This window comes from Calonectris borealis, chromosome 15 (genome assembly GCF_964195595.1).
Source record: "Calonectris borealis chromosome 15, bCalBor7.hap1.2, whole genome shotgun sequence".
Classification (NCBI taxonomy): domain Eukaryota; kingdom Metazoa; phylum Chordata; class Aves; order Procellariiformes; family Procellariidae; genus Calonectris; species Calonectris borealis.
This window is the reverse complement of record NC_134326.1, coordinates 10,410,473-10,434,343: the sequence shown is the minus strand read 5'-3', so window position 1 is coordinate 10,434,343 and position 23,871 is coordinate 10,410,473. Positions and strand designations below refer to the sequence as shown.

The following is a 23,871-nucleotide window of genomic DNA, read 5'->3' as shown; positions in this document are numbered from 1 at the left end:
GGCTCTGCTTGCCTAATTGCATTTGAGCACAGCTTTTGACAAGGGCATCTTTCTTTATCTCAGTGAAGACTGGCACATTTCCATTAGCTCATTTGGCTGTGCCCTCCATCATGGGGCACTTTTCTACCTGCAGAAGGAAGAATTGCAGTATTTGGAAACTTTGGGAAGGGAGGAGGCTGGAAGCTGACGGATTTACTGCCTACGGCTACAGCCCCTGACCTGCCCTTGAAGCGACAGCTCTCTCTGTGCCCCGATGTACTTGTGTGTCCCTGCTCCAAGCTCAAATACAGCTGAGGCCGTGGTACTTGCAGCCAGCAGCAAGCTTACTAAGCCAAGATGCAACCGATGGCTTCTGAGATGATTTTGCAGTATTAATGAAAAGGTGCATGACGTACGGCTACCCCAGCCCCTGTTCTCACAGTTCATTCACAATGTTGTCTTTCTAAAGGCAAACAGAGCAAACCGAGTGAATCACGAGAGGATTACGCGTATCTGTCTGTGCGGTATTAGTATTTCTGGGATCTTATATTTAGCATAGTCCAGCATTCATCCTTTTATATTCTGGAGCCCCCAGCCCCTTCCTCTGATGGCTCAGAGTGTTTCAATGAGCCCTCCAGCAGGCACAGCCTCCGTTTAATATTTAATGACCAAGGCAACCACATTTGGAAATTCCGGTCCCTAAGCTCTTAAGATGTGGAGCTCTTAGCTGAAAATCTGGATTTCAAAATTAGAACTACCCCTCCTGGGCTTTGAATATTTACCCCAAATTCAGAACACCCCAAAAACTTCCACAGGGGTGTCCAGCCTGCCCAGCGCAGAGCACCCATGGCTTGTGCTCCAAACCCAGCAAGGGAGCAAAAACAAAGACCACAGAAACACTCAAGGGAAAAGCAGGAGCAGAATCATAAAAACAGGCTACAGAATGTGAATAAAAACCAGCTGCCAGCACTGTACAAACAGCAAACAACGTGATCCTTTTCCTACCCAGCACATGCTGAAGCTGACCGCGCACCGCCTTCGGAAAGCCCTGACTCCACGCGCCCTCCCTACACGAAGAGGGAGAACGACAAACCCACCTACGAAGACCCGAGCAAGGCCAAGTGAGCAAGAGAAAAAGAACAACAGCGAGCAGCAGTTGATACCAAGGCCACATGCACATTGGCTTGTTTCTGCCCCAGCGGTTGCTCGGAGGCCTGCGGTACGGCTGCGTCGTGCTGCTCACCGTCTCTTTGTGCACTCGTTAGCGTTTGGCAATTTGAGCATTGCTTTACCTCTGATTGAGCAGAGGGATGAGCTGCTTTTCAAAACGGCTCAGATTCCCTGCTACGGGTGCTCCTCGCAAGGCACAACCACCTCAGCATTGGAGAATTGTTCCAACCTGGTGGCATTCCCAACTTTCCAGAAAGTGCAAAAGCACGAGAAGGACCTCCCCGTGCAAATCCCAGCAGCCCCTCACACTCTTAGCAGCCGTGGAGGATGCTGTCGGTCGGGGAGATTGGCCCAGGGAGCACACTCGTAATGCCAGAGCATCCCTTGCGCGATTTCCTCAACCGCAGGGGAAGCTTCAGGCAGGTGACTGCTTGCACCCTCACACCGCGCTCCCACCACGTGCTGCTTAAAAATAACGAGTCTGTGACAGTGTCTGAATTTACTGCATCTTCTCTCTGTTACTGATCTACCTTATTTCCTTAAGAAATCTGCCCATTGGTCTCACCCTAAAAGAAATCTTATTTCTCTGGACCGATCCCTCACATTTTAGCTGGCAAGCTATCACAAAACCCTCCTGCGCCAGGAGCTGCACTGAGCAGCTGCTCCGTGCACTTTTGCCCTCATTAAGTATCACCCTTTTGATGCTTCGGGGCAGCAGTAAACACTATTACTGAGCGGCATTGTGTAGGACTGGCTTCATCGCCGAAGGTTGGGCTACTTTTATACTTTTGTCACCGAACTACTGGAGTGAAGATTAATCAATGGAGTAATTGCAGAACTCTGAAATCTGTCTGGCTAACCTCTCTTGTGGGCTTCACAGTCACGCAGCAAATCCAGCAGACTCCCACAGCGAGACGCTACCAACACAATGTCACAAAGGAAAAGCCATTAGCGAGCAATTACATTTCAGCAGGATTTCCCCTCTCCGCCACAGCCTAATGAGGATAACCAATTCAAGAGGAACTGCTGCAAGGGTGAATGAATAACGAGAGAAAGAGGATGGGAGTTCCTGTAATCCGGACAGAATAAGAAACAACCCGTGAAGGAAAAGAAAAACACATATGTTGGAGCTTTGCTCCAAGCAACAGACAGATGTGGACGTTCACTCACAGTTACAGGAGGCACCAACTGGTTTCAAAAGCATCACAGAGGCCCAGGGCCAAGCCAACAGTGGCTGCAGATAGCGTACATGCACACAACCACTGCACTCCAGAAGTTAATTCAACTTTTGGGAAAGGCTTCTAACTATCGACAACAGGGCCCTGCAACAAAACACCTTACTTACAAAAGGGTTACTACCTCTGTATCACCCACTAGTTCCCAGCATATTGTGTACCATAAAAAAATTAATTCTTGCTTGAAATAAGAACTTCCTAGAAATCAAGGTTACCCAAGTTATTTTTTGTTTAACCTAGGAGCTCAACTAAAATTAGGGCATCGCATCTTTACAGTAATAAAAATGCAAGTGGAAAAAAATCTATATAAATGCTACCTTCTATTTAATGGGAGAGTGCAACTCTACAGATTCTGCCATTTGAAGAAATATTTGCCACCGTGGCCCTCCTTTGACCGCAGTGCCGGGGACGGAGAGCTCCGGTACAGGAGTTAGCTGTTACGGCACAACTTGTTCCCCCTCCTATAGGGCACCATGGCAAGATAACGCAACTCAGTGCAAGGCATTTCTTCCCCAAATGGAGAAACACCCAATTACACTTACCTGCAATGGACAGACTTGTCTGAAACTGTTAGTATCGCAAGTAAAAACCAGCCAAAGAAAAGATCAGCAGGCAGCATGCAGGTATTCAAAGGCCCAGCACTTTTCCTGCGTTTCAGCTGCTTTGTGCCTTGCTGCTGCTGCGACAGCCCGGACCTCGTCTGCTCGCAGTGAGATTCGCTCTGCCCGGCAGAGCTGGGGGAGCCCTGAGCTCGCTCCCACTCACCGACTGCGCTGGAGTCGCGTCTGCGAGGGGCAGCAACCTCGTCCCACGACATCCACCTTCCTCCTTTAACCGGGACTTAGTGTGTCTGGGTCGCAGCCACGGAACAGAGCCATCAGGGCTTCTTTGTGTCTGTCTCTACAACGTATACATAAGCCCTTCTTGCTAATTACACAAGAAAAAGAAAAGGTTTTTTTCCTGTTGATTGTGGGAAGTATTGGGCTGGTTGAGCATGACTTGGTACCTTTCAGCCACTGTGGTGAAAGGTAAGGTTGGATAGAGGCTTGTTCAGGTGACAGACTTCCAGCGGTGGACTAGTAACCTCAGTTTAATCTTTTGTTTAATTCAGAAAAAAAAAAGTTAACATAAATCAAAGGCTTTTGGGTCAAGGACTGATAAAACAAAGAAGTTATGACATCAAAACATTATTCAACATTATTTCCCTTTAAAAGAGCACTGAAAAAAATCAAGGCTTTATTTGAATAAATGTTACACAACATTCTTTATCATTTACTTCTCAGCAAACCTTAAAGGGTGAATCATATTTTCCTCATTCAAGTCTACAAAATGAAAGAGGCATAGTGACCATTCAATATACAGACAAGAAGGTAGCACGGAGCAAAGCTTAAATATTAAGCAACTAAAGCGAAAAAGTGAAAAGCAATACATTACTGTAATTCTCTATCATTAGAATATCCCTGACAATTTAATTTCAAAATTAAAATCTGGTTTCAAACAAAATGGCTGCAATACTTTCTGTGAAAACAAACGAAAATACAGTTAGCTACCTTGTCTATTTTTATGCTATTTGCTTATATACCCATATTCTCCAATGCAGAGACCTGCATCTCTCTTAAGTGTATTTTTTACATTTCAGCTGCTGTGCACAAGTGCTCACAAAGGTGAGGAAATAAGAGCACTGGTTAAGAGTCAGATGTCGCACAGGCAGGCACTACTGGCTTCTACTTACAACATCAATCAGTTTTCAATCCAATGTGCAATAACCCTGCTATTACAGTCCTGGGCCTTTTTCCTGAGCAGAAACTGTTTTGTGCCATGTTGTTTGGTGGCTTCTTTTTTGTTTGGGCTTTTTTTGTGTGTGGATAAAAATGTAATTTATTAGGCCAAGACCCTCATTCATTGTCAATACAATCGGGGTTTGGTCTCCGGAGGTGAAAGGCTAGCACATACACGACATCAAACCGCTTCCCCTTTCCTCAAATCAGATGTCTTAATTTTTCTAATTTGTAGTCAAACCTCAACAGGACCAGACTGCTGATCCTCTTCGACTGGTGAAAAGGAAAAGCACTGCAGAAGAAACATTAATCTCAAATTAAAAAAAAAAATTTGTAGTTTATTATGAAAACTGGTAGAATTTGAACCTACTGTACAGAATTATACAGCTATTTTTTAAGAAGTAGGCAGTAAGTATTCAATTTCTGGCTTTATACTTAGAATTTACCTCTGAAAAATAGAAACTGAACCAACATGAAGCATGAACTGCCTCATGCCTATCCTGGATGCCTGTCCCAGCCTCTCACTTCCCCCCCTCTCCGATCGTTTAACAAGTACAAACCTGGTGCCAATATCAAAGCCAAACAATAGAGTTGTCCCAACTTCAAATTCTATGTGATTAATTCAGGCTCCATAGACGAAGGCTGTGAAACTGCCTTTGTGCTGATACAGATGCCTCTCAGAAAGGTATCTCTGGTTTTAAATGATCTAGGCAAAGACACTATTTTCTCCAATCGAATCAGGATACTAGTAAAGAGAAAAAGAGTTTACTACAAGTCTTTTCACTTCTATAGAAACAAAAATTTGACTTTTAGTAGATCATGTGCACATTTTCATTTCTTAAAAAGAAATATTTATTTTCCCAGGTTATAGAATAAATCCCCTGCTAAGAACTTTGTAAGAAATGATACTGCGGAGAAAGTGTGCACACAATGTCAAATAATTAAGTGACAAATAAATTAATAATTAATAACTCAATATTTCAGCAGCGTGTCCAGCATTCACAAGCTCCACTGAAATAAGTCTTACCAAACACCTTTGGGGGAGGGGAATAAAATGGATAAAACCCACTGGGTTTCTCTTTTTGATTTACAGCTATTCAAAGAAGTCAATGCAACTCAGGTCAGCAACCATCAGAAACACTAATAAAACCTTTGCTCTACTAGTTACCTATCTGAAAAATATTTATGTCAAAAGGAAAAATTAACCCATGATTTGAAATAGAAATGCCATTCCATTTAATCACTCTCCATTCATGATTTCCATCTTGTTATAGTATTATAAGCAAAATGCTGCGCTCTGTGTTGTAGCCCTTCTTAACGTTATTCCACAATCCTCAATTCCCTAAGTGTTACAATAGCATAAATAAAATGCAACCATACTCACACAGAAGGAGCTTTCCCATAATACAGAGATACATGGACTTGTGGTCACTGTCCTTTCCATCACCTCTATGGGAAATATTGGTCTCATATAGCAGGACTGTTCATATTTTACAATACAATTGGTTTTGGACATGCTTTTGATCACAGATCACAGCTCTGCTAACACCTGCACTAAATACTAACTAAGCCTCATAGAATGGAAAATTGCAATGCTAAAGTTAAGAATTAAAATAAAAGTTCAAAAGTTACAGTCAACTTCCCAGGCAATTGGCTCCATCACTGGCACCTATCAAAACATACAAACGTGACTGTCACATTACAAAAAAACCCAGTTATTTGCAGTGATTCTTCATACTAATAATTCAAGTGGTTCCTTGCATGTAAGTGTCATATAGTCTTTAATAATTTCATGCGTCATTTATTGCAAAAAAGTTTTATAAAATATTTCCTAACATCTTTTTAAATTTCAAAGAAAATGTACATTAGGTACAGATGCCCTAACAGGGTGCGAGCGGGAGCTTTAACATATTTACCCCCTTTCCCCTTCAAAAAATGTTTACTACTTGGTGAAGATATCAGAGGAAAAATAGGACAATTCAGTCTCAGATTTCTTTCAGTCCTGATGAGCTGGTGCTCTTCGTGGCAGTGTAGTGAGGTTCCATAAAAACAGCAGTTGACTAGTGTCTCTGAGCTGAAAAGGGGAGAGAAAGGGAAAATGGTTAAACGTCTTCCAGTATACATGGCAAAAGTAGGTAAGCAAAATCTGAGGTGGCCAGAAAGGTTACCAGTTCACCTGCTTTGTGCATTGTGTGCAGAAGACAAAAAAAAAGTATTTACATTATCACAAGACATACACAAGTGAACAAACTCCTCAATTGACTGGAGTTTTAAGAGAAGCTACCATACCAATCTATGTTATATCTCACCCCGTTTCAGCATCCAGAGAGAATTTCAATTTTTAAAGATGTTTAAAGAAAGCTAATGAAGGAGGGAGACTAATATACAAAGTCTATATGATGATGTGTAGTTCACAATGCAAGCTAAATCTGACACTGTAATGCCATTCCAAATGCAAGACCTAAGTGTGCACGGGAGCGCTGAAGTATAAACCTGCTAATCGTGTTTCTTTTCCATTATTGCTTACGTTTTCCCATTTGCTCCACAGAACCGGAATAAAGTGATGATAAAGCAGATCGAAGCAGTCCAAGTAATAACTACGGCATGAGACCACCACCAGTCAGTAACCATTGAGGGTAGCGCAGAATCAGCGCAGTCTGCGCTGACCTGCCTCTGGCATAGTGTGGAGAAAACATTGCTCTAGAATAACCTAAGGAGACCTCTGGAGATCATCTGCTCCAACCCCCTTGCTCAAAAAACACACAGGAGAACAAAAAAGGTTCCAACAGGACCAGGCCAGTCTTGTTGATTCCTTTTACCATTCTGTTGAGCTTTTGACTGCTAGGATTATTTGAGAGGTACGTATATATTTTCCAGTACTGACCACAGCATTGTGAATAACACAACTGAATTTTAAAAAAGAGACTCATAGCATGGGCAGGAAAATGCTAAAGTTCTTTCTAGACACACAACTCTTCTGAATAATATTCAAAAGCAATATAAAAAAATCAGAAGTCGGAGAGAGGAATTTGTGAAAACGGTCCTACCGTTAGAGGAGGCAGGGAAGACAAAGGGGATAGCTATGGAGTTTCTCAATTGCTCAGTTGCTCACTGTGCCGCAAAAGGACAACATAAAACCCCCCAAAATAATTCATTTTATATCCTATACAATGCAGTGGAACTAAAATAGGAATGAAATTTTGGGAAAGTTGGAACAGAAGCAATGAGGACTAACCATGAAATTTAACAGATCCAGGCAAAGATGCACTGGGCTGCTATATGCTGACAGTAGACTAGCAATACCCAATAGGTCCTCATTTGGGTATGATACTCAGAACTGGTATATAATTAAACCTATTTTAGCTATGGTCCACTCCAAGATGCATGAGATAAAGCTGCAGAGCCTCTACAAAGAGAACGATGCTAGACGAAGTTCCACTGTATTCAATAGTACTTACTGTTGGTGCAGGTAACTAAACACCACAGTATTCCAGGCTGCAAAACAACCAATATTGGGTATTAAAGCATACAACCAATAAGAAATTCTCCAGAATAAGATTAATATTAAATTAGCATCACGTATCCATGAAGTCTTGCAAAGAGCAGCTTTTATAGCATGTCAGAGAACAAGACGCTACTCAGAAATATCAAAGCGCCCATAAAAAGCTGGATGACAGTTCAGCCAGTATGTTCAAACACCTGCACTTCCAAATTCAAGCCTCAGTGACACTATTACTAGCCAGCAAACTTCTGTGATCTAGGCATAAAAGAGGACAATAGTTTGGTTCAGTTATGTGAGCGTGCATACAACTACTACTAGGTCTAAGGAAACGACCAGTTCACTTCAGCACGGGTGTTCCCTCATTCCGATGGCAGGCAGTTTTACTTTTCACACCCCATCTACCAACTTAGCAATCCATGCAGTTGCAGTGATTTTCAGAATCAATACCTGGCAAAGTCTGTTCGTTACAAACCTGGCACTCGTGTTCCTGCCCAAGTCAGTTCCTACAGCTCTCTTTTACTCTTCGATTCTTACCATTGAGAGATTCCAGAATATCCTTAGCGAGCACCAGGAGCTTCACTTCTCCCACTGACGTTTACACGCCATCCCTAGTGACTTCAGAAACATAACTAGTCTTTATCCTCTACTATAGTCCAGTCTTCTGTTTTATCAGCAGCAAATCTCAGTTTATAAAAACTGAAACCAATGCATATCGAATACTTAATTCCAGACCTAATGCAACGATATAGTACTGGTTCAAACTTTTAAATGTTAATAAAGTAAGAATCATGCCTTCTTCATGTAAATCAAACTCCCTTTACAGCAACTGTAGGTTCTCCTCACTGCCCTATTTCCTCTCCGTGTCAAAAAGAGATACAAGAGAGATGCATACATCCATGACAGATTTAAGTAGTAAATACATATTTGGGCTAGAATTCCCAATAATGTTCAGTATCTGCTTGGCTTTAAACATGCACTTTAAATTTCCTTACAGACTTAGGCACACACTGAAAGTTAAGCATGCTTGTTAAGTGTTCCTCCCTCAGATCAGGGCTTTGGAAAGGAAAAAAAAACACAAAAAACAACAACAAAAAAAGAACGAAGAAAACAAATTTCATTTTCCTAGAAGAGTGGCTCCCTAACTCTGGTCCATATGTCATCTGTGAGTTTCTCACTGAGATCTTCCTGCTCGCATTTTCAATTCTTTTCCTTGTTATAGGTACTGAACTTCTTTAAAAAGACTAAAATGTTACTAAATTCTTTCCTAATTTTACTTTTACACATCAGCAAAGGCAGGAAGCCGTGCCTACAATCACAAGCTGCAGATGACCTGCCCACAAGGTAGACCCTACTAAGATGTGATCCACATAGCAAAAATGTTTGAGGGTTGCTGGTTTAGGAGACAAAATCTTTTTTTTTTTTCTTCCTACCTTTACATTATACCTGTCAAGTTATTTAATCTGATCATGTAAAGCAAACTTCAAGAAGCAAGCCTAAAGAGAAACTTAGTGTGGATCTTTTCAATAAAGTATGTATCAATCCTGACATCAGGTTAGCTCAGGGAGAAGAGCTGTATCTGAAGTGTTCAAATAGAAGAGGGAAACAAAATAACAGGTAGCTCATTACCTCTGTCCTAACCTGCTTTGCATATTATTAGTTGATAGCATAGTGCACCCTTCACTTAAGGCAGGGCTTAAACCAGACAGACCTGCCAATTTCACTGATAACTTCAGTGCCCCCAGTCTGAATCCACAGTGGTCTGTCAGACACTGCAAGGGAGCAGCAGGACTCGTCAGTCTGATGTAAAATGCTGCCATTTGTTGAGACCTATGGTAGAAAAAATCCAGTTAACAGGAGTGAAGAATTGACGATGGTTTAAAAAAGAAAGCAATTAACCTCCCTGCCTGCCTGAATTCTTACCGGGTATACTACTTCTGCTTTTCAGAAAACAGCATACCATGAAAAGATGCTAAAAACTCACAGAAAAATCAGGTACTAACTTTTTTGAGCTTATACTGGACTTTACCAGCAGAGTTAAAGGGGAATTACACATCATTTAGCAAACAAACTAGCAGACAGCAAAACAAAGTATCTACCTATAGAAACACCTACGCAAACACTTACTGCCCACCGAAGAACTTGGTGCTCAAAGCCAGAGTGATACTATGAAATTTTACTGGACAAAGTAACTACCTAGAATAAGTGGAAACTGAAGCAATGGATTATAATTCATGGTGACTATGACCTTACTGTATTTTAGAGTAAAAAAAGCAAACGTAGGGCACTATCTATTCCATATTGATAGCATTTTACAGTCATCGTGCAATGCAGCCTGTGATAAACCAGATTTTTTCGTGTACTGAAAAATGCAAACAAGTGTGACAGCAAGGCGGACGACTTGCCATTGCAGCAATACAACGGGTAGCCAAATCCAGTTAATCATTACTTTCTTCCACATCTTAGATTTTTTTTCTTGCTTTCTAAAATGTGAAAACCACCAGCTATTCCTCCCCTTTTTAGGGCATGATTCAGATGAGACACCAGTTTTCCCCTCTAGGTAAAAACCATAAAGATGAGATTGTGCCTTCTTCTGGCTTTGTATCTTCACACAAAACTGTGTGTACACTGCGTTTGTTATGGTCAAACTACTAAGAATTTCTTTATTATAGTAATTAAATTTGCTTAAAAGAGAAGCAGATGACTCGCAGTTGCAGAGTATGTTGGAGTTTCTTTGTATTTTGCTTCTCATTCTTTCTCTTCTCATTACAAGTAGTATAAAAACTGTTCCCATTTGGTCGCTCACACAGTCTTTAAACTGAAATTCAAAGCCTTCTTGCCAGTGGCATTATAATCTTTGTTGAAGTGATTATAAGATGGACGAAAACTGAGACTAGAGAAGGTGAAAGAGCAAACAGACCAGTCGCTCTCATGGATGTTATGATTTGGAGGCAAAAATCCAGGGTAAAAAGTAGATTAAAAAAGTAGAGGTTTATTTATTTCAAGAGTGTTTCTAACTATTCCAGAATGTCACTATTCCAATACAGACTAACCATACACTTGTTACCTGTGTGTTTGGCAAAATTAATGAATATGAAATATTTTCTATGGGAACCTTTGTATTGTCACAGTGAAGTTGACTTCAGAGTGTTGCATACGGATTTAGCCCAGACCAGTGAGGAATAACCTTGGGCTGGACTGCTATAAGGTATGAAAACTGATTAGGGGATGTCTGATCTGCCCAGTTACAATATAATTTGTTTTACATATTGTTTTATTTGGATCAATAGCAGTGTTTTGTATAGAAAAGGTTTAAGGCAGGAGTATACAAGATTAGGCTCCTCAGATATAGTGACTGAAAAATAGAGCCACACACGTGCAGTCACATATCTTAGTCTCCTTGTATTGTGGAGGAATGTTTCTTACCCTGCGGATTTCCCTGGTGTGAACCATGCGGAGCAGGGACCAGCGACCCAGAGAACAAAAGGGACAAAGAGCGGAGTTTCCACAAAGGATGGAGTGTCCCTGGGTCCTCACAGACAGCGCTTCTACACTTGCAAGCCACCTGCGTCAGCTCAATATCCGCGTCATTAAACTCCCCAGCCCTTGTGAATGCAGCAAGTCGTCTGTTTTATCAATCATTCAGCGAGTTCATTCACTTCATCGTGTAATTCACGATTTGTAGGTCAGTGACAGCAAAGCCTAATTCTGAGGGTACGGCTCTCCAGTGATGTACAGTAGCCTCACAGCAGTCTGGACTCTGTTTTGAAGCAGTCTCATTCAACTGCTGGAGACTATGGAGTTATCATAAAAATTACCACCAGCCATAAATGTAAGCACGTGTGTTAGGACAAGCACTGACATGGCTTACGGCCTTTGACCACTAATGTCATGAACATCTGCCCCACGCAACTGCATTTTACACAGCCGCTTTCCTAGGAGTCATCACTGTAATGTGGATTCTGACTTTTTCAATGTGAAAATTTTCACGATCCTGTGTATTCACTTATGTCCAAAAAGAAGCACTGCCTTTGAAAGTATTTGTTTTTCCCTTCAAAGGAAAAGCAGAAAGACAACAGGCAGCCATCAGGAGGAAGAAAAGGCAGCCCAGAAGGACAAGGAAAGTAAAACCAGCAGTATCTCCCATCACATACTGTGAAGGAGAAGATACATAGGTCTTAAAGTAGAGAGCCCAAATTTAAAAATAGTTACAGTAACATATATGCAACTTCTTTAAGAGACTAATACTTTGTCTATATGCAAAACTATGTAACAGAAGAACCAGCATATGTTATTTTGCTGCTACAGATTCAAACTTTAACTAGTTAGGAAGAGTTAAAATAGGCTTCTCTTCCAGATAATGAATTACTAAAAAGCAAGCAGAACTGTTGCATTCCGCTACAGCCCAAGACAATCTTCAACAGCAGGGCCTCAACTACAAGGAAAACCAAGAGCAGTAACACATTCTTCAGTTTACATGCCTAATTCCCTGAAATATATAACACAGTATCAAGAATTTCTAAAACCCTGCCAAAACCAGCTATTTCATATAAATGTATCAGAAGAGATTAGGTCCCTAAATCCCTCAACACTTGAAAAATCACAATGAAAGATTGTTTTTTTCCTGAAAATAATCAAATATTGCTAATGTGATATTCCAACCAAAAAAAGTTCAATGCTCAAAACCTTCAGCTGCAATTTTTAACAGCAACTTGTAGAGAGAAAAAAAATCTGGTTTTGGTTTGGTTTGGGTTTTTTTTGTTTAGTTTCGTTTGTTATTTTCCCTAGCAAAAACGTAGGAAAACAGGTTTGCTTTTTTTCTTTTGTTGGGAGCAAAGGTTGGGGCGGGGCTATTTTTAGTACTAAGCCTTCTCTCTCTTGTTTTTCTTGAAGGACTCAGGAATCAGGAGTGATTTGGGAGCTTTCACAAAGACATTCCCAATGTCTTTCATGACGTCCAAGTCAAATGAGCATCATGAAACCAGTAAGAGTAACCTGATAATAATTTCCTTCTCCTATTGCTCAGACTTCAGCAACTTGTTATTACAGACCCTAGCAAACACATTTCTTGGTATTTTTACCAAAACAAAAAAAGTTTGTGTGTCAGAATCAAAATCTCTGCCTACTAAACAAACACTACAGATGGTCAAAAGAACACAACTTTGTCATCAGTCACCTTCCAATTGAGGTTCCACACGTGTCACCAACAGGAGAGCAAAAATAACTAGACCATTCCTAGTACTAGCAAACGTAAGGATGTGTTCCTTACCACATTCCTCTGTGTTCCTGTATGAAGTACTAACTGATTTTAGGGCTGATATTAGTGGTGACGTCTTAGAAAAGCTGCCACGATACGCCCCTTACTAAAATCAGTATCAAGATGACTTCAGTTTTAGATGACTAAAGAACCAGATTACCTGAAACAGTCCACAATTATTTATGAAATGCCATTCATACAGATACCTATGTGTCAACTAAAGCATTTAATCAGGTCATACAGAGCAGCTTGAGGTTCTAACCCTAACTAAACTTCTGTGAAAAATCCAGGTTTTATGGATTCAGTTCCTTTTCACCAGAGCTACTAATTACCAAAACTGGCATCATATGCTTTAAAATTCTGAACCACTGCAGAAGCAAAATTAAACACTCGTGTTTCCTAAAGCCAAACAAAAATCCTAAATGTTACTAAATAAAAAATGATGCAAAATTAGCATTTAAGTAAACATTTGCTTGGAATTGTATCTGCTTACTGACAAAGCAAGTACCCTCGTCCCCTTTATGCACTTGTTAAAAACAGGCAAGGACAATTCTGTCACCAGAATTATGCTGCATTTCTGTTATAGAATCTTTTAGTGATGGTAACAAGCTAGTGAGAACACAGCTTGCCTTCCAAATCACAGATTTATAGCACATGGCTGGCACGTATAGGAATATTTTTTTTTCATATTGCATATTTGACATCAAAACCATTACTAAGCAAACATGAAAACTGACCTAGATCTATTTAAAACAAACAAACAAACAAACAAAAACCCAACTAATTTAAAGTTGACATGTTATATAAATGATGTCATCCAAACATGATTTTGCATAGAAGAGGCCCCTGGCAGGAGATGCAGTGCAGTTTTACTAGACATGGAAGCTAAAACTCTATTGTTAGAAGGCCATACCTCCATTATACCAAGCGTGATTCCTGCATGACGGTGAACAGGATGCGTGAGGCAGAATCCTTTATTATATAGATATTTCCATAAAGATTCTGTTTTTCCAAAATCGGAATTGTTAATAACAAAATTACAGAAAACAGAGCCGAGACAGGATCAGGATAGATCATCTATTCTATCCCATGCCCAAAAGCAGGATGAATTTATCCCATTCCTGACAGAGGTTAGCCTAATCTATTGTTTTTAAAAACCTGTAATTACGAAAACTATGCAACTCTCCAAACAACACCCAGGGTTTCACTATAACAACTGGAATAAATACTCTAGTGCCTAATCTTACCTCTCTGTCTTATAATTTTAAATATTATTTTTTGTCCTAGTTGCAACTACACAGAAGTGTGTTTCCTCTTTGCCTCTGCACCGATCCTGCAGGTATTTGCAGACCTCTAATATCCTCAGTTCCAACAGTCCTTTCTTCCTTCTCTGGACTGAGGAATAAAATCATTGGCATTACAGTTGTTCAAAATACGCATGGTCCTGGTTTTGAAAATAACTTCTCAAACATGTAGCCCAAATAAATCCCACAGATCCATTTGTCTTCACACACTGAACAAGCAAAGCCCTAATTTAAACTCGCAACGGGGGATCCTGATTTGTTCCCTGCGCCAACTTATACCTGCGGCCTGTGTCGTTAACATTATCTCCTCGGACCACGGGTAGGTAGGTAGAGAAGAACAAAGACTACACATCTCCATCGGCACAAGCACAGGAGATCAGTGTTCAGCCCTGTGCGTACAGAAGCTATCTGGGAAGGTTATGCAGGCACGCAAGACCATCTCTTACTCCCATTTGTCTCCTTATTGGATGCGCAAGGTGGCTCAGGTCTTCTAAGGTATAAAAGCCCTGGTCTTATCAATGACAATCATTTTCCATGCTGCTGCTTATCCTACTTCACACCAAGAACGTTGATTGCTTTTTCTTGGGGAAAAAAATGGAGCCATGGATGAGTTCCCTTCAACAATCGGTACCTGGCACTGAGCTTGCCAGCGCTGCCCCAGGGAGGGTTATCCCCAACTGCTGAATCTGGTAGCAACAGGAAAACTGTGTAGGAAAAAGCGTGATAGCAAGCCAGTCACCAAATCACTGTCTCCACAGCCATGCCTGGAAACTGCTATTTTGCCTTGTGTTCACAGAAGGGCAGTTGTGTCAGTTTAATTTAAGAAAAAAATGTATAAATTAACCTAAATTACAGTCTGGATTGGTATACACATCCCAGGTATTACAGAAGAAAGACTGAAATGTATGAGTAAATCATAGGAAACTATAAGCTGCTATTAGGACTTAACAATTAAAAACCAATAATCGGAGATATTTCTGACTTAGGAAGAATCACTGCTGTTATAAGAGTTTTATAAAACCCTATCTAAATTATCATAAACAGTTCTTGCCACCGATGTCAGAGAAAGACGAGTTCAAACTAGAACAGGTGCATAAAAATGCCAGCAGGATGAGCAGGGAATAGAAAAGCCATCTTACAAGGGGATCTTATTTTATCTAGTTAAATGGCCACAGTCTATAAATACACTAACAGGATGACACCATAGGAGGGAACTATTTAAACTAAAATACGAAGTTATCACAAAGAACAAAATAGTTGAGGTATTTTAAATGTTGAACAGGAACATGCCATCGTAATTGTTAAGGACATGTATCAAAACGGATGTTCTTCCCATTACAATTACAAATAATTTGAAGCTGAATACTTACATCCACATCTCACAAGCTTGGATCTAATGGATCTTCAAATAGCTTGACAGCTACTACAAAAGTTTTTAATGCTACGGGCCTCTACCTGTCCTGATGTTAAACGTGGATGATCTCTGATCACTACAGTCATGTAAGAAGAAGCTTTAAGGAAGTTAGTTATGCAAAACCTCTGTTGTTATTGATACTTTATTTTATTTAAAGGGATAATTTAACTATATTATTGCGAGCATAGCCTGTCTATATCCCTAAAAGGTATGCTACTATATCCTATCCTAAAAAACCAAAACGACACACACACTTAATGTAAGCACAGCTTAAACTGACAAAATCCTGTAGCAAGTCACTCCATTTCCCCAAGGGTGAAGTAGATCCTAGATGAAATTAAAACAGTTGACTGTGAGACAAGGACATACATTTCACCAAAAGTCTCCTACAAGCTCTCTAAAACAGGAGAGCACTACTCCCTTCTACTGAACTTGCAGAGTAACGTATTATTTTCCAACAGCCAACTCACAGTTCTCCTTCCAGTATCACATCTAGCTCAATACACCAAGTTCCTCTCTTTTCCTTCAGGTTCCCTATGAGCTTTCTATTTATACCCTTAAAAAGTAAACTGAAAATAAGAATGGAAAGCACCTCAGCCTTCAACCACTATGAACTCTGTTCTGTAAGATCACTTTGAAGTTTGTTTTTAAATAGTATACCTACACTTTTACCGAATAGCTTATGACACAAAACACTGCCATCTTACTGCCCTTTTAATCATAAGCGCACTCTACTCAACTTCCAGTTCACAGTGTTTATCTACAAGTTAGTGTAGTGATCCCGTTGCGTTGACTGAATTTGCTTATTCCTGTAGGCATTTATTAGAATACAATTACAAAGAGAGAGATGAACTGAAATAGCCTTTCACTGATTGTCAGCCTCCTTCTTTCCAGAATTCTTCAGCCAAGAAGGCAGCTCTATTTTTACACTGTACTTTGCAGAACACGCATGAGGACAGATGATAATGCTACTGAGGACTAGCTACTAAGGTTTATTTTCCAAAACTCATGCTCCTATTCTACTCTGACAACTTTAGCAAGAGCTTATAGAAGACATGAACGGAAATCAGTTTCCGGACTTAAGAGAGTTAACTAGAAACAAACCTAAGGCTAGCAATGCAAAAAGCAACTCTTACCCCTTCTTCACTTCCACTGATGTGCTTAAACCTAATCACATTCAGAAACTACTTTAAAAAAAAACAAAAAAGTATTTTACAACATGCTGAAAAAAAGTCTTCTCAGCCTTGCAGAGTTGACCTACATCACCCCCACTAAACACACCCCTCCTGGTGAGGTAGCTGTTAGTTATGTAGGTTTCAAACTAAAGATAGCACTGTCTAAAAGAAAATACCATATAATCAGAGATGATTATCTCATTTAAGTGTTGACATAAAATTACAACTCTCATTAGAAAAATAACAAGTATTTGTTCAATCTCCTGTAGAACTCTACTTCAGAGACACACAAGCATTTCACATTTGCTTCTAGCTTCACTCATGAAGCGATCTCACCTTCACTCCTGTTAAAGGAAATCTTTGTAAGTTTTGGAATAACTACTCTCTCCAAAAACATTTTAACTGAAGCTAAAGATCTTCAAAGGAAAAGTAGGCTTGTATTAGAAACTCATCACCACCTGTCACATTTTCCCCCCTAAATTGAAAGACCATACATATTCAACAACTACACCAAGGAATTTCATTAATTCAAAAAGTCATCATTTGCAATTTATTATATTAAGCTGATAGAAAACTAACAGTCACTCTTCCTGCTGCTGTTTGTCTTCTCAAGACACAGGCAGCTTGCGACAGTTGCACAGCTTAATTACGCGGATGCACTATCCTGGCACTGTACAGGCGTGCTCCTGTCATGACTTATTTGATAAGTCATTTAAACTGTCAAGCTAACTCAGAGATACCGGATGTGTACTCGACTGCCAGAACAGGAGTCCACACTCAAAGTGTAGGCATTGCTGGGAGCAGATAGGCACATAAAAGTGGGGTTTTTTTTGCAGTTTATAGCTAAAACAGCACTAAGCTTTGCCCAAGTCTTCAATCTACGTGCAGCATACATACTACCATAACCAAGGTTACTTACTGTAACCTGACTTTACATTAAGCCCAACATTCTCTCCACTGTAAACTCTGTTATATCTAGAGTGTTAGCTACTTCAGAGTGAAAGGAAAATCATGGACGAGTATCATGAATATTGTCAACCTAATGTAACATGGTGTTTTTAGAATAATTAAAAAAAAAAATCTATTTGTTTTGAAACATGTTAAGTCTGAAGCGATAATGCACATTCACTATACAACTTAGGAAAGACTTCTTAAAAGACTGATCAGCCAGAAATCAAAACTAAGACTCTTTAAATGCCTTTCATAAACAGTTCTTTTGAACATAAAACAATCTAAAGAAACCCCTCTCATACTTGTTGCTCTCCCATCTTACCAGTGAACACCTGAGCAAACCTCGACTATGTATGCTTTCGTGCTATTCTAACTTTATATAAATTAAGAGATAAGAGTACAAAGCTTCCAGGTCTTTTAAAGAAAAATTAACAATGTCAATATTGATTTCACCACTACTTGGTTCAGAACACCTAACTTATAACCAGTTCGCTTGAGCTTCTAAACTTCAAGGAACTAGTGTAGACATCTAAATCACGTTGTATGGGTTCTTGACTTCAAAAAGCAGTCTGCTTTAATAACAAAGTACGGCTTATTTACTTAAATAGAGTAACTGTTTCTGTTTGCAGGAAAGAATACAGAGATGTGAAACAGGATTTTTTTTTTTTTCAATTTTTTTTCTCCACATTACGAATTTATTGTGTGTTTATCACATTCAAAAAGCATTGACCAGTGGGTTTTTTTGGTAACTGTTAGAATGCCAAGGTAAAGCTGGTATATTTAGAAGCTTAATTAGCACCTAACAGAAATGACCGTAAACTCGAGGAAAATTTGAACGGCCATGTATTTGACACTTTATACTTCCAATAGTTCTGTGGGCACAACAGAATAATTTTAAAAGGTAAAAAGAAACGAAATGCTTTGGAAAGACCAGGCAGTATCATGAACACATGAAATTTAATCTTAAGTTAAAAAGATTTTAAGGGTTTGATGATTAAATCCTTACCCCCATTTTCATGTCTGTTTAAAATCTCATTTCAGTCTAAGCTTAAATTTTTACATCTGTCATGGTTGCCTACATGGGCAATTATGGAAAAAACAGGACGAAAACTGCTTTGGGATGAACGCTGAGAGATTCTTCACAAGGCATTGCAAGGCTGAAACAGGAGTGGGTTGGAGAAGAGACAGTAATTCACATGGTCAGATAAGGACCAAAACTAGAAGGAAAAAAAAAAATGTGAAGTCAGTTGCATGAAAATGCCCCAACATTGAGCAAAAGACATGCAAGAAAAGCTGAAGTAGCAGTGGAGAATGGGTCTGATCAGGTTTTGATAGATGGAGAAAACTGAAAACATTTCCCCACTGTATTAAGTGACATTATCCACAGTCTTTATTCAAATATATGGAACAAAATCTAATTAAGGGAGAAATTTAATAAACTTTACAGAAAGCCCTCTACAGAGCTAGTTTTGAAACAAAAGGGACAGATAATTGCTTAATCTCAAAATTAAGACTGAAGTATACCAACAGTACTTTACATCAAGCAGTTATCTTTAAGAATGCGTGAAAAAGGACAATTTACTTTTTAAAAGGGTGTCCTCTAAATACGGCATACATATGAAGTACTCTAACATCCTGGATTTTTTTCAAAGCTTTTTGAGAAACACACACAAATAATTCAGATTTAGTCAATTTTATTTACAGTTTGTTTTTTTTACATTTCAGAGCATTACACAATTACATATTCTCATTTTCTGACCTGCAAACAGATACCTTAAACGGAAATATTAAAAAAATGAAGTTAGATACATCCAAAATGCAACAATTACACATCTGACAATTCACAAAGTGTAATTTACTAGGACGTATCCTAAGAATTTAGGAACAACCAGTCAGGAGAAAATCTGACCAATTTCAGCAATCAATTATTTACACATTCAAAACAAAGCCTCTCTTAATCTAAACCTCCAGGCAAATGGCCTGAAAGATTTCTTCAGGAAGAAAGACCAGAAGTTATGATTCACACCTATGCAGCATTAACAGCCCTTGATCCCAAATACTGAGTGACTTCTCAGCTTTGTCTTAGAGCTACAGGCATCCCTCTCAGCTTCTCAGACCCTGAAGTGTTACATTTGTGCCCCCATGTGCATAGAAAGGCTGAGTGTTTAAGTGGTCACTACGATAAAACCCCATTTAATCTGGTCTTTAAGTTACATGAATTCTTCTTCCTTAAAAATTTCAGCAAGTCTTCTAACGCCATTTAAACTGGCCTATGTGGATTGGGGCATGCCTCCTTAAGATGTTTAAGCATGCTTTGAACCAATTTGCACTGGCCAGACTAAATACGTTAGAGACTATTTAAAATAATCTTTAAAGACCATTTAGACAAGGCTCACATTTCTACACTTCCCTGATGGGCCACCTAAAAAAAAAAAAGTCACAGCTACTACTTTCATCCCTTGTGTTAACCCTTTGCCACACAGCAACTAGTTATATACTGGGTAGAAACTACTAAAAAATTCCCTGCAAATAAGCTGCCTTTCAGCTGAGGCTATGGCTCCTATGCATTGGGTGTTTGAGGAGTTTTTTTCTTTAAAAAAAATTCTCACTTGAAAAATACTGAAGTTCTCACTTTAGGCTAATTTTGATTGCATGTTCAATTTGTTTAACTGTCAAGAAACCGCTACAAATGGAACAACTTTAGTATAAAAAGAGCAGTCAACCGAGTGCAACTTCTGACTTGACAAGTCCTTCATGGTAGTGCTCTAACTAGGCTATGAATTTTGTGGAGCCTCCAGATTTCTTGCCTACCTTACTTTCCATGTTCACGTTTCAAACTGTGTCAGCAGGGCCCGAACTTCGGGAGTCAGCTGCTTAGCAGCCTTAGCTGCCTCTGTGACGGCCTTGCGGTAAAGACCCTTTCTCTTCTTATTAAAGCGCAACTGGAAGCTTTCTAAAAAGGGGGATAGTTGTGCAAGAGCAAGAAAAGATGTTGTTGTGGAGCCAAACCACGAGATACGAGCCTCCTGTCGAACTAAAAGGCCATTATCTTTCCGGCTCACAGTTATGGTAAGAATACGGGCTGGCCACCAAGGGAAGCCATAAATCTTGGCCCAAACAATGTCCCCTACACATACGGTCCTGCCATCTGGTGTGACACATTTAGAGACGTTTTTGGAAAAGACTTCCGTTTTCAAGGAATTACTGAGCTTTTTCTCTTCCTTTGAAGAGGAGGAGGAGGAGGAAGGTGCATGCATGCTGCCTGGAGGAAAATCAAAGCTTTCAGTAGAGCTACACTCAGAGTTGGTAGATTTCAAATCATCTGTGCTATCACTACTACAAACTGATGCACTGGAAGAGTCAGATTTCTTTTGATTAAGGGTCATGTAAACCGTTATATTGCTTTTGCTGCCTCTCTTGCCCAATGTCTGGTGTTCATCCTGATCAACAGTTACATGCACTTCACTTGTGTCCTGAACCTCACTGCTGGCCTCTTCAGGGCCTTCTGAGGGGCTCTGATTTTCTGAAGGGGCCTCACCTGCTGAGCGGGTGGAGGAGCAGCGAGACTGGGGCTTAGTTGCCATCTTGCCACTCCGTATTTTCTCAAGTCCTGTCTTGAGAGAAGAGTCATTTTCTTCATTCCGATACCTTTGTGGCTTTAAACGCAATCGGGGTGGGAGGGAACCTGAGCTGGTGTTCTGAAGACGCCGCGTGAAGTGGACCTTTGAATGTGCATTTTTGGAAGAGGAGGTTGCACTCTGCTTCTTTTGTGCCTTTTCTTTGGCCATTTTCAAGACTTCCCGAGCTTTTGCATGATCCATGTTTTTGCTCTGGAGAACTTTTTTTGTATTTAACTGCGCTTTTGAAGTATTTGCTTGTGCGGAAACTTTAACTACTCTGCTTCTGCTGTGGGCAATATTTGAAACCTTGACCACAGCATTCCTTTTCTGGCTTTCATTTTGGCTTTTTCCATCCACTTTATGGTCAGTCTTAAGTTTTTTATTCACAGTAGTCACACTCTCATTTCTTCGTTTTTTATTATCCTCATATTTTGAAGAGTCACTTGCATTGCCACCTTTTTTTATTTCCTTTTTCTCTGCAACAACACTGTTTTTGCACTTGTCACATAAGACCTGCCGGGGTCGTAGTTTGATAGCATTCATGATAGAAGTGGGTTCCTCCCTGTACATTTTACGCTTGGGCCGCTTAATTTTCCGGGGCGGAGGCTGAGGTATTGACTGGTTATACGTGTCCCTGATAAACAAAGGAGGAGGATATGGCGCTCCCTCATGAAAGAGAGGAGGTGGTTTAGAAGTCCATAGGCTTTTAGCTATGCTAGGTTCTGATGGCTGCGTGAGAGAAGAGTCATCTGGGACTGCAGCATTAGATTCACACTTCACCTGTGCCTCATCTTGGAATGGTTTACTTTGGAGCTGCATGGCTTCCGGTTTATCCTTGTATTCCCTTTTAGGAAATATGGTCACAGGGATTCCATGGGGTCCAAACCTTAAAGAGAAAAAAAACACATTAAAGGTTTTGAGGGATCTTTTGCTGCATTTATTAAAAAGCATTTGAAAACCTGTCTGCATTATGTAGCCACCATTTGAAAGACAGGAGTCCTGGGAAAATTAAAGCTTCATATCTAGCCTTACGGTAAGCTTTGAAAAAGCAGGACACAAAAACCAAGTCAGTAGAGAACATGAAATACACAACTTCACTTATTATCAGTTTCTCTTGCATCAATGAGATGCCCTGAAAATGTAACAAAAAATATCACTGAGAGACAGCAGTAAACGAATTAACTTTGTACTTTTAGAAAATGCTTATAAAACATACAAACTACACACTCATCCCACCAACTCCAAATGTACCCAATATTTATTTCCATACTAAGTCAACTTATATGAAGAAGGCATTTTCAGGAACTTTTAGAAAATTTTTCCATTTTTAGGATAGCACAAAACGCTGAATATGTTTCAGATTTAATCGAGGCAAATATGGACTGTATAAATACTTGCATTGAACAGAATGTGCCATCATTCTTCATCCACAAAAGATTAGCAGTTGATCATCAAGCACAACTACAGGCTGGACAGAGAATGGATTGAGAGCAGCCCTGAGGAGAAGGACTTGGGGGTGTTGGTTGAGAAGCTCAACATGACCCAGCAATGTGCGCTCGCAGCCCAGAAAGCCAGTTTGAGCTGCATCAAAAGAAGTGTGACCAGCAGGTTGAGGGAGGTGATTTTTCCCCTCTGCTCCACTCTCCTGAGACCCCACCTGGAGTACTGTGTTCAGCTCTGGGGCCCCCAACGTAAGAAGGGCATGGACCTGTTAGAGTGAGTCCAGAGGAGGGCCGCAAAGATGATCAGAGGGCTGGAGCACCTCTCCTATGAAGACAGGCTGAGAGAGTTGGGGTTGTTCAGCCTGGAGAAGAGAAGGCTCCAGGGAGACCTTATAGCAGGCTTCCAGTACCTGAAGGGGGCCTACAAGAAAAGTTGGAGAGGCACTTTTTACAAGGGCATGTAGTGATTGGACACGGGGTAAAGGCTTTAAACTGAAAGACGGTAGATTTAGATTAGATATAAGGAAGAAATTCTTCACTATGAAGGTGGTGAGGCACTGGAACAGGTTGCCCAGAGAAGCTGTGGATGCCCCCTCCCTGGCAGTGTTCAAGGCTGGGCTGGATGGGGCTTTGAGCAACCTGGTCTAGGGGAAGGTGTCCCTGCCCATGGCAGGGGGGTTGGAACTAGATGGTCTTTAAGGTCCCTTCCAACCCAAACCATTCTATGATTCTATGACCTGATGCATTACAGCCCAAAACTTGCTAGCCTATTAGTTTGAGTTTCTTCCAGCAAAACTACCCTTATTTCAACACAGTACTAGCCATTCCTCCCTGTTTTGTGAGCAAACAATATTTTAAACCTTTTCCTGTTTTTCTCCAGGCAGCTCTAGATCTCTGCTGCCCCATTTGACACACACAGGACTTCTCACCACCCTGATCAGCTCTGAGAGAAGAGAATGAAAAATCCCAGTATGACCTGGGCATTAGCTCAACTTTCCTACAGTAACAGAAGTAGCATGTTGCTTAACAGGTAGCCAATACTTTCTG

General features: G+C 40.2%; 1 protein-coding gene across 9 annotated transcripts in view; it reads right to left on the bottom strand.

The window, feature by feature from the left end:
- The window catches only part of PWWP2A (PWWP domain containing 2A), a 45,061-nt gene that overhangs the window by 8,342 nt on the left and 12,848 nt on the right, over positions 1–23,871 (bottom strand). For 4 of the 9 annotated variants that reach the window (XM_075164152.1, XM_075164154.1, XM_075164157.1 and 1 more), the window contains one exon: positions 19,440–22,268. In XM_075164152.1, coding sequence (XP_075020253.1) covers positions 20,588–22,268 — 1,681 coding nt within the window. In that variant the 3' untranslated portion in view covers positions 19,440–20,587. Of the gene's footprint in view, positions 1–1,919; positions 6,237–9,372; positions 9,492–19,439; positions 22,269–23,871 lie in introns of those variants that run through there. The other 5 variants (XR_012675893.1, XR_012675892.1, XM_075164153.1 and 2 more) reach the window with 5 other exon arrangements.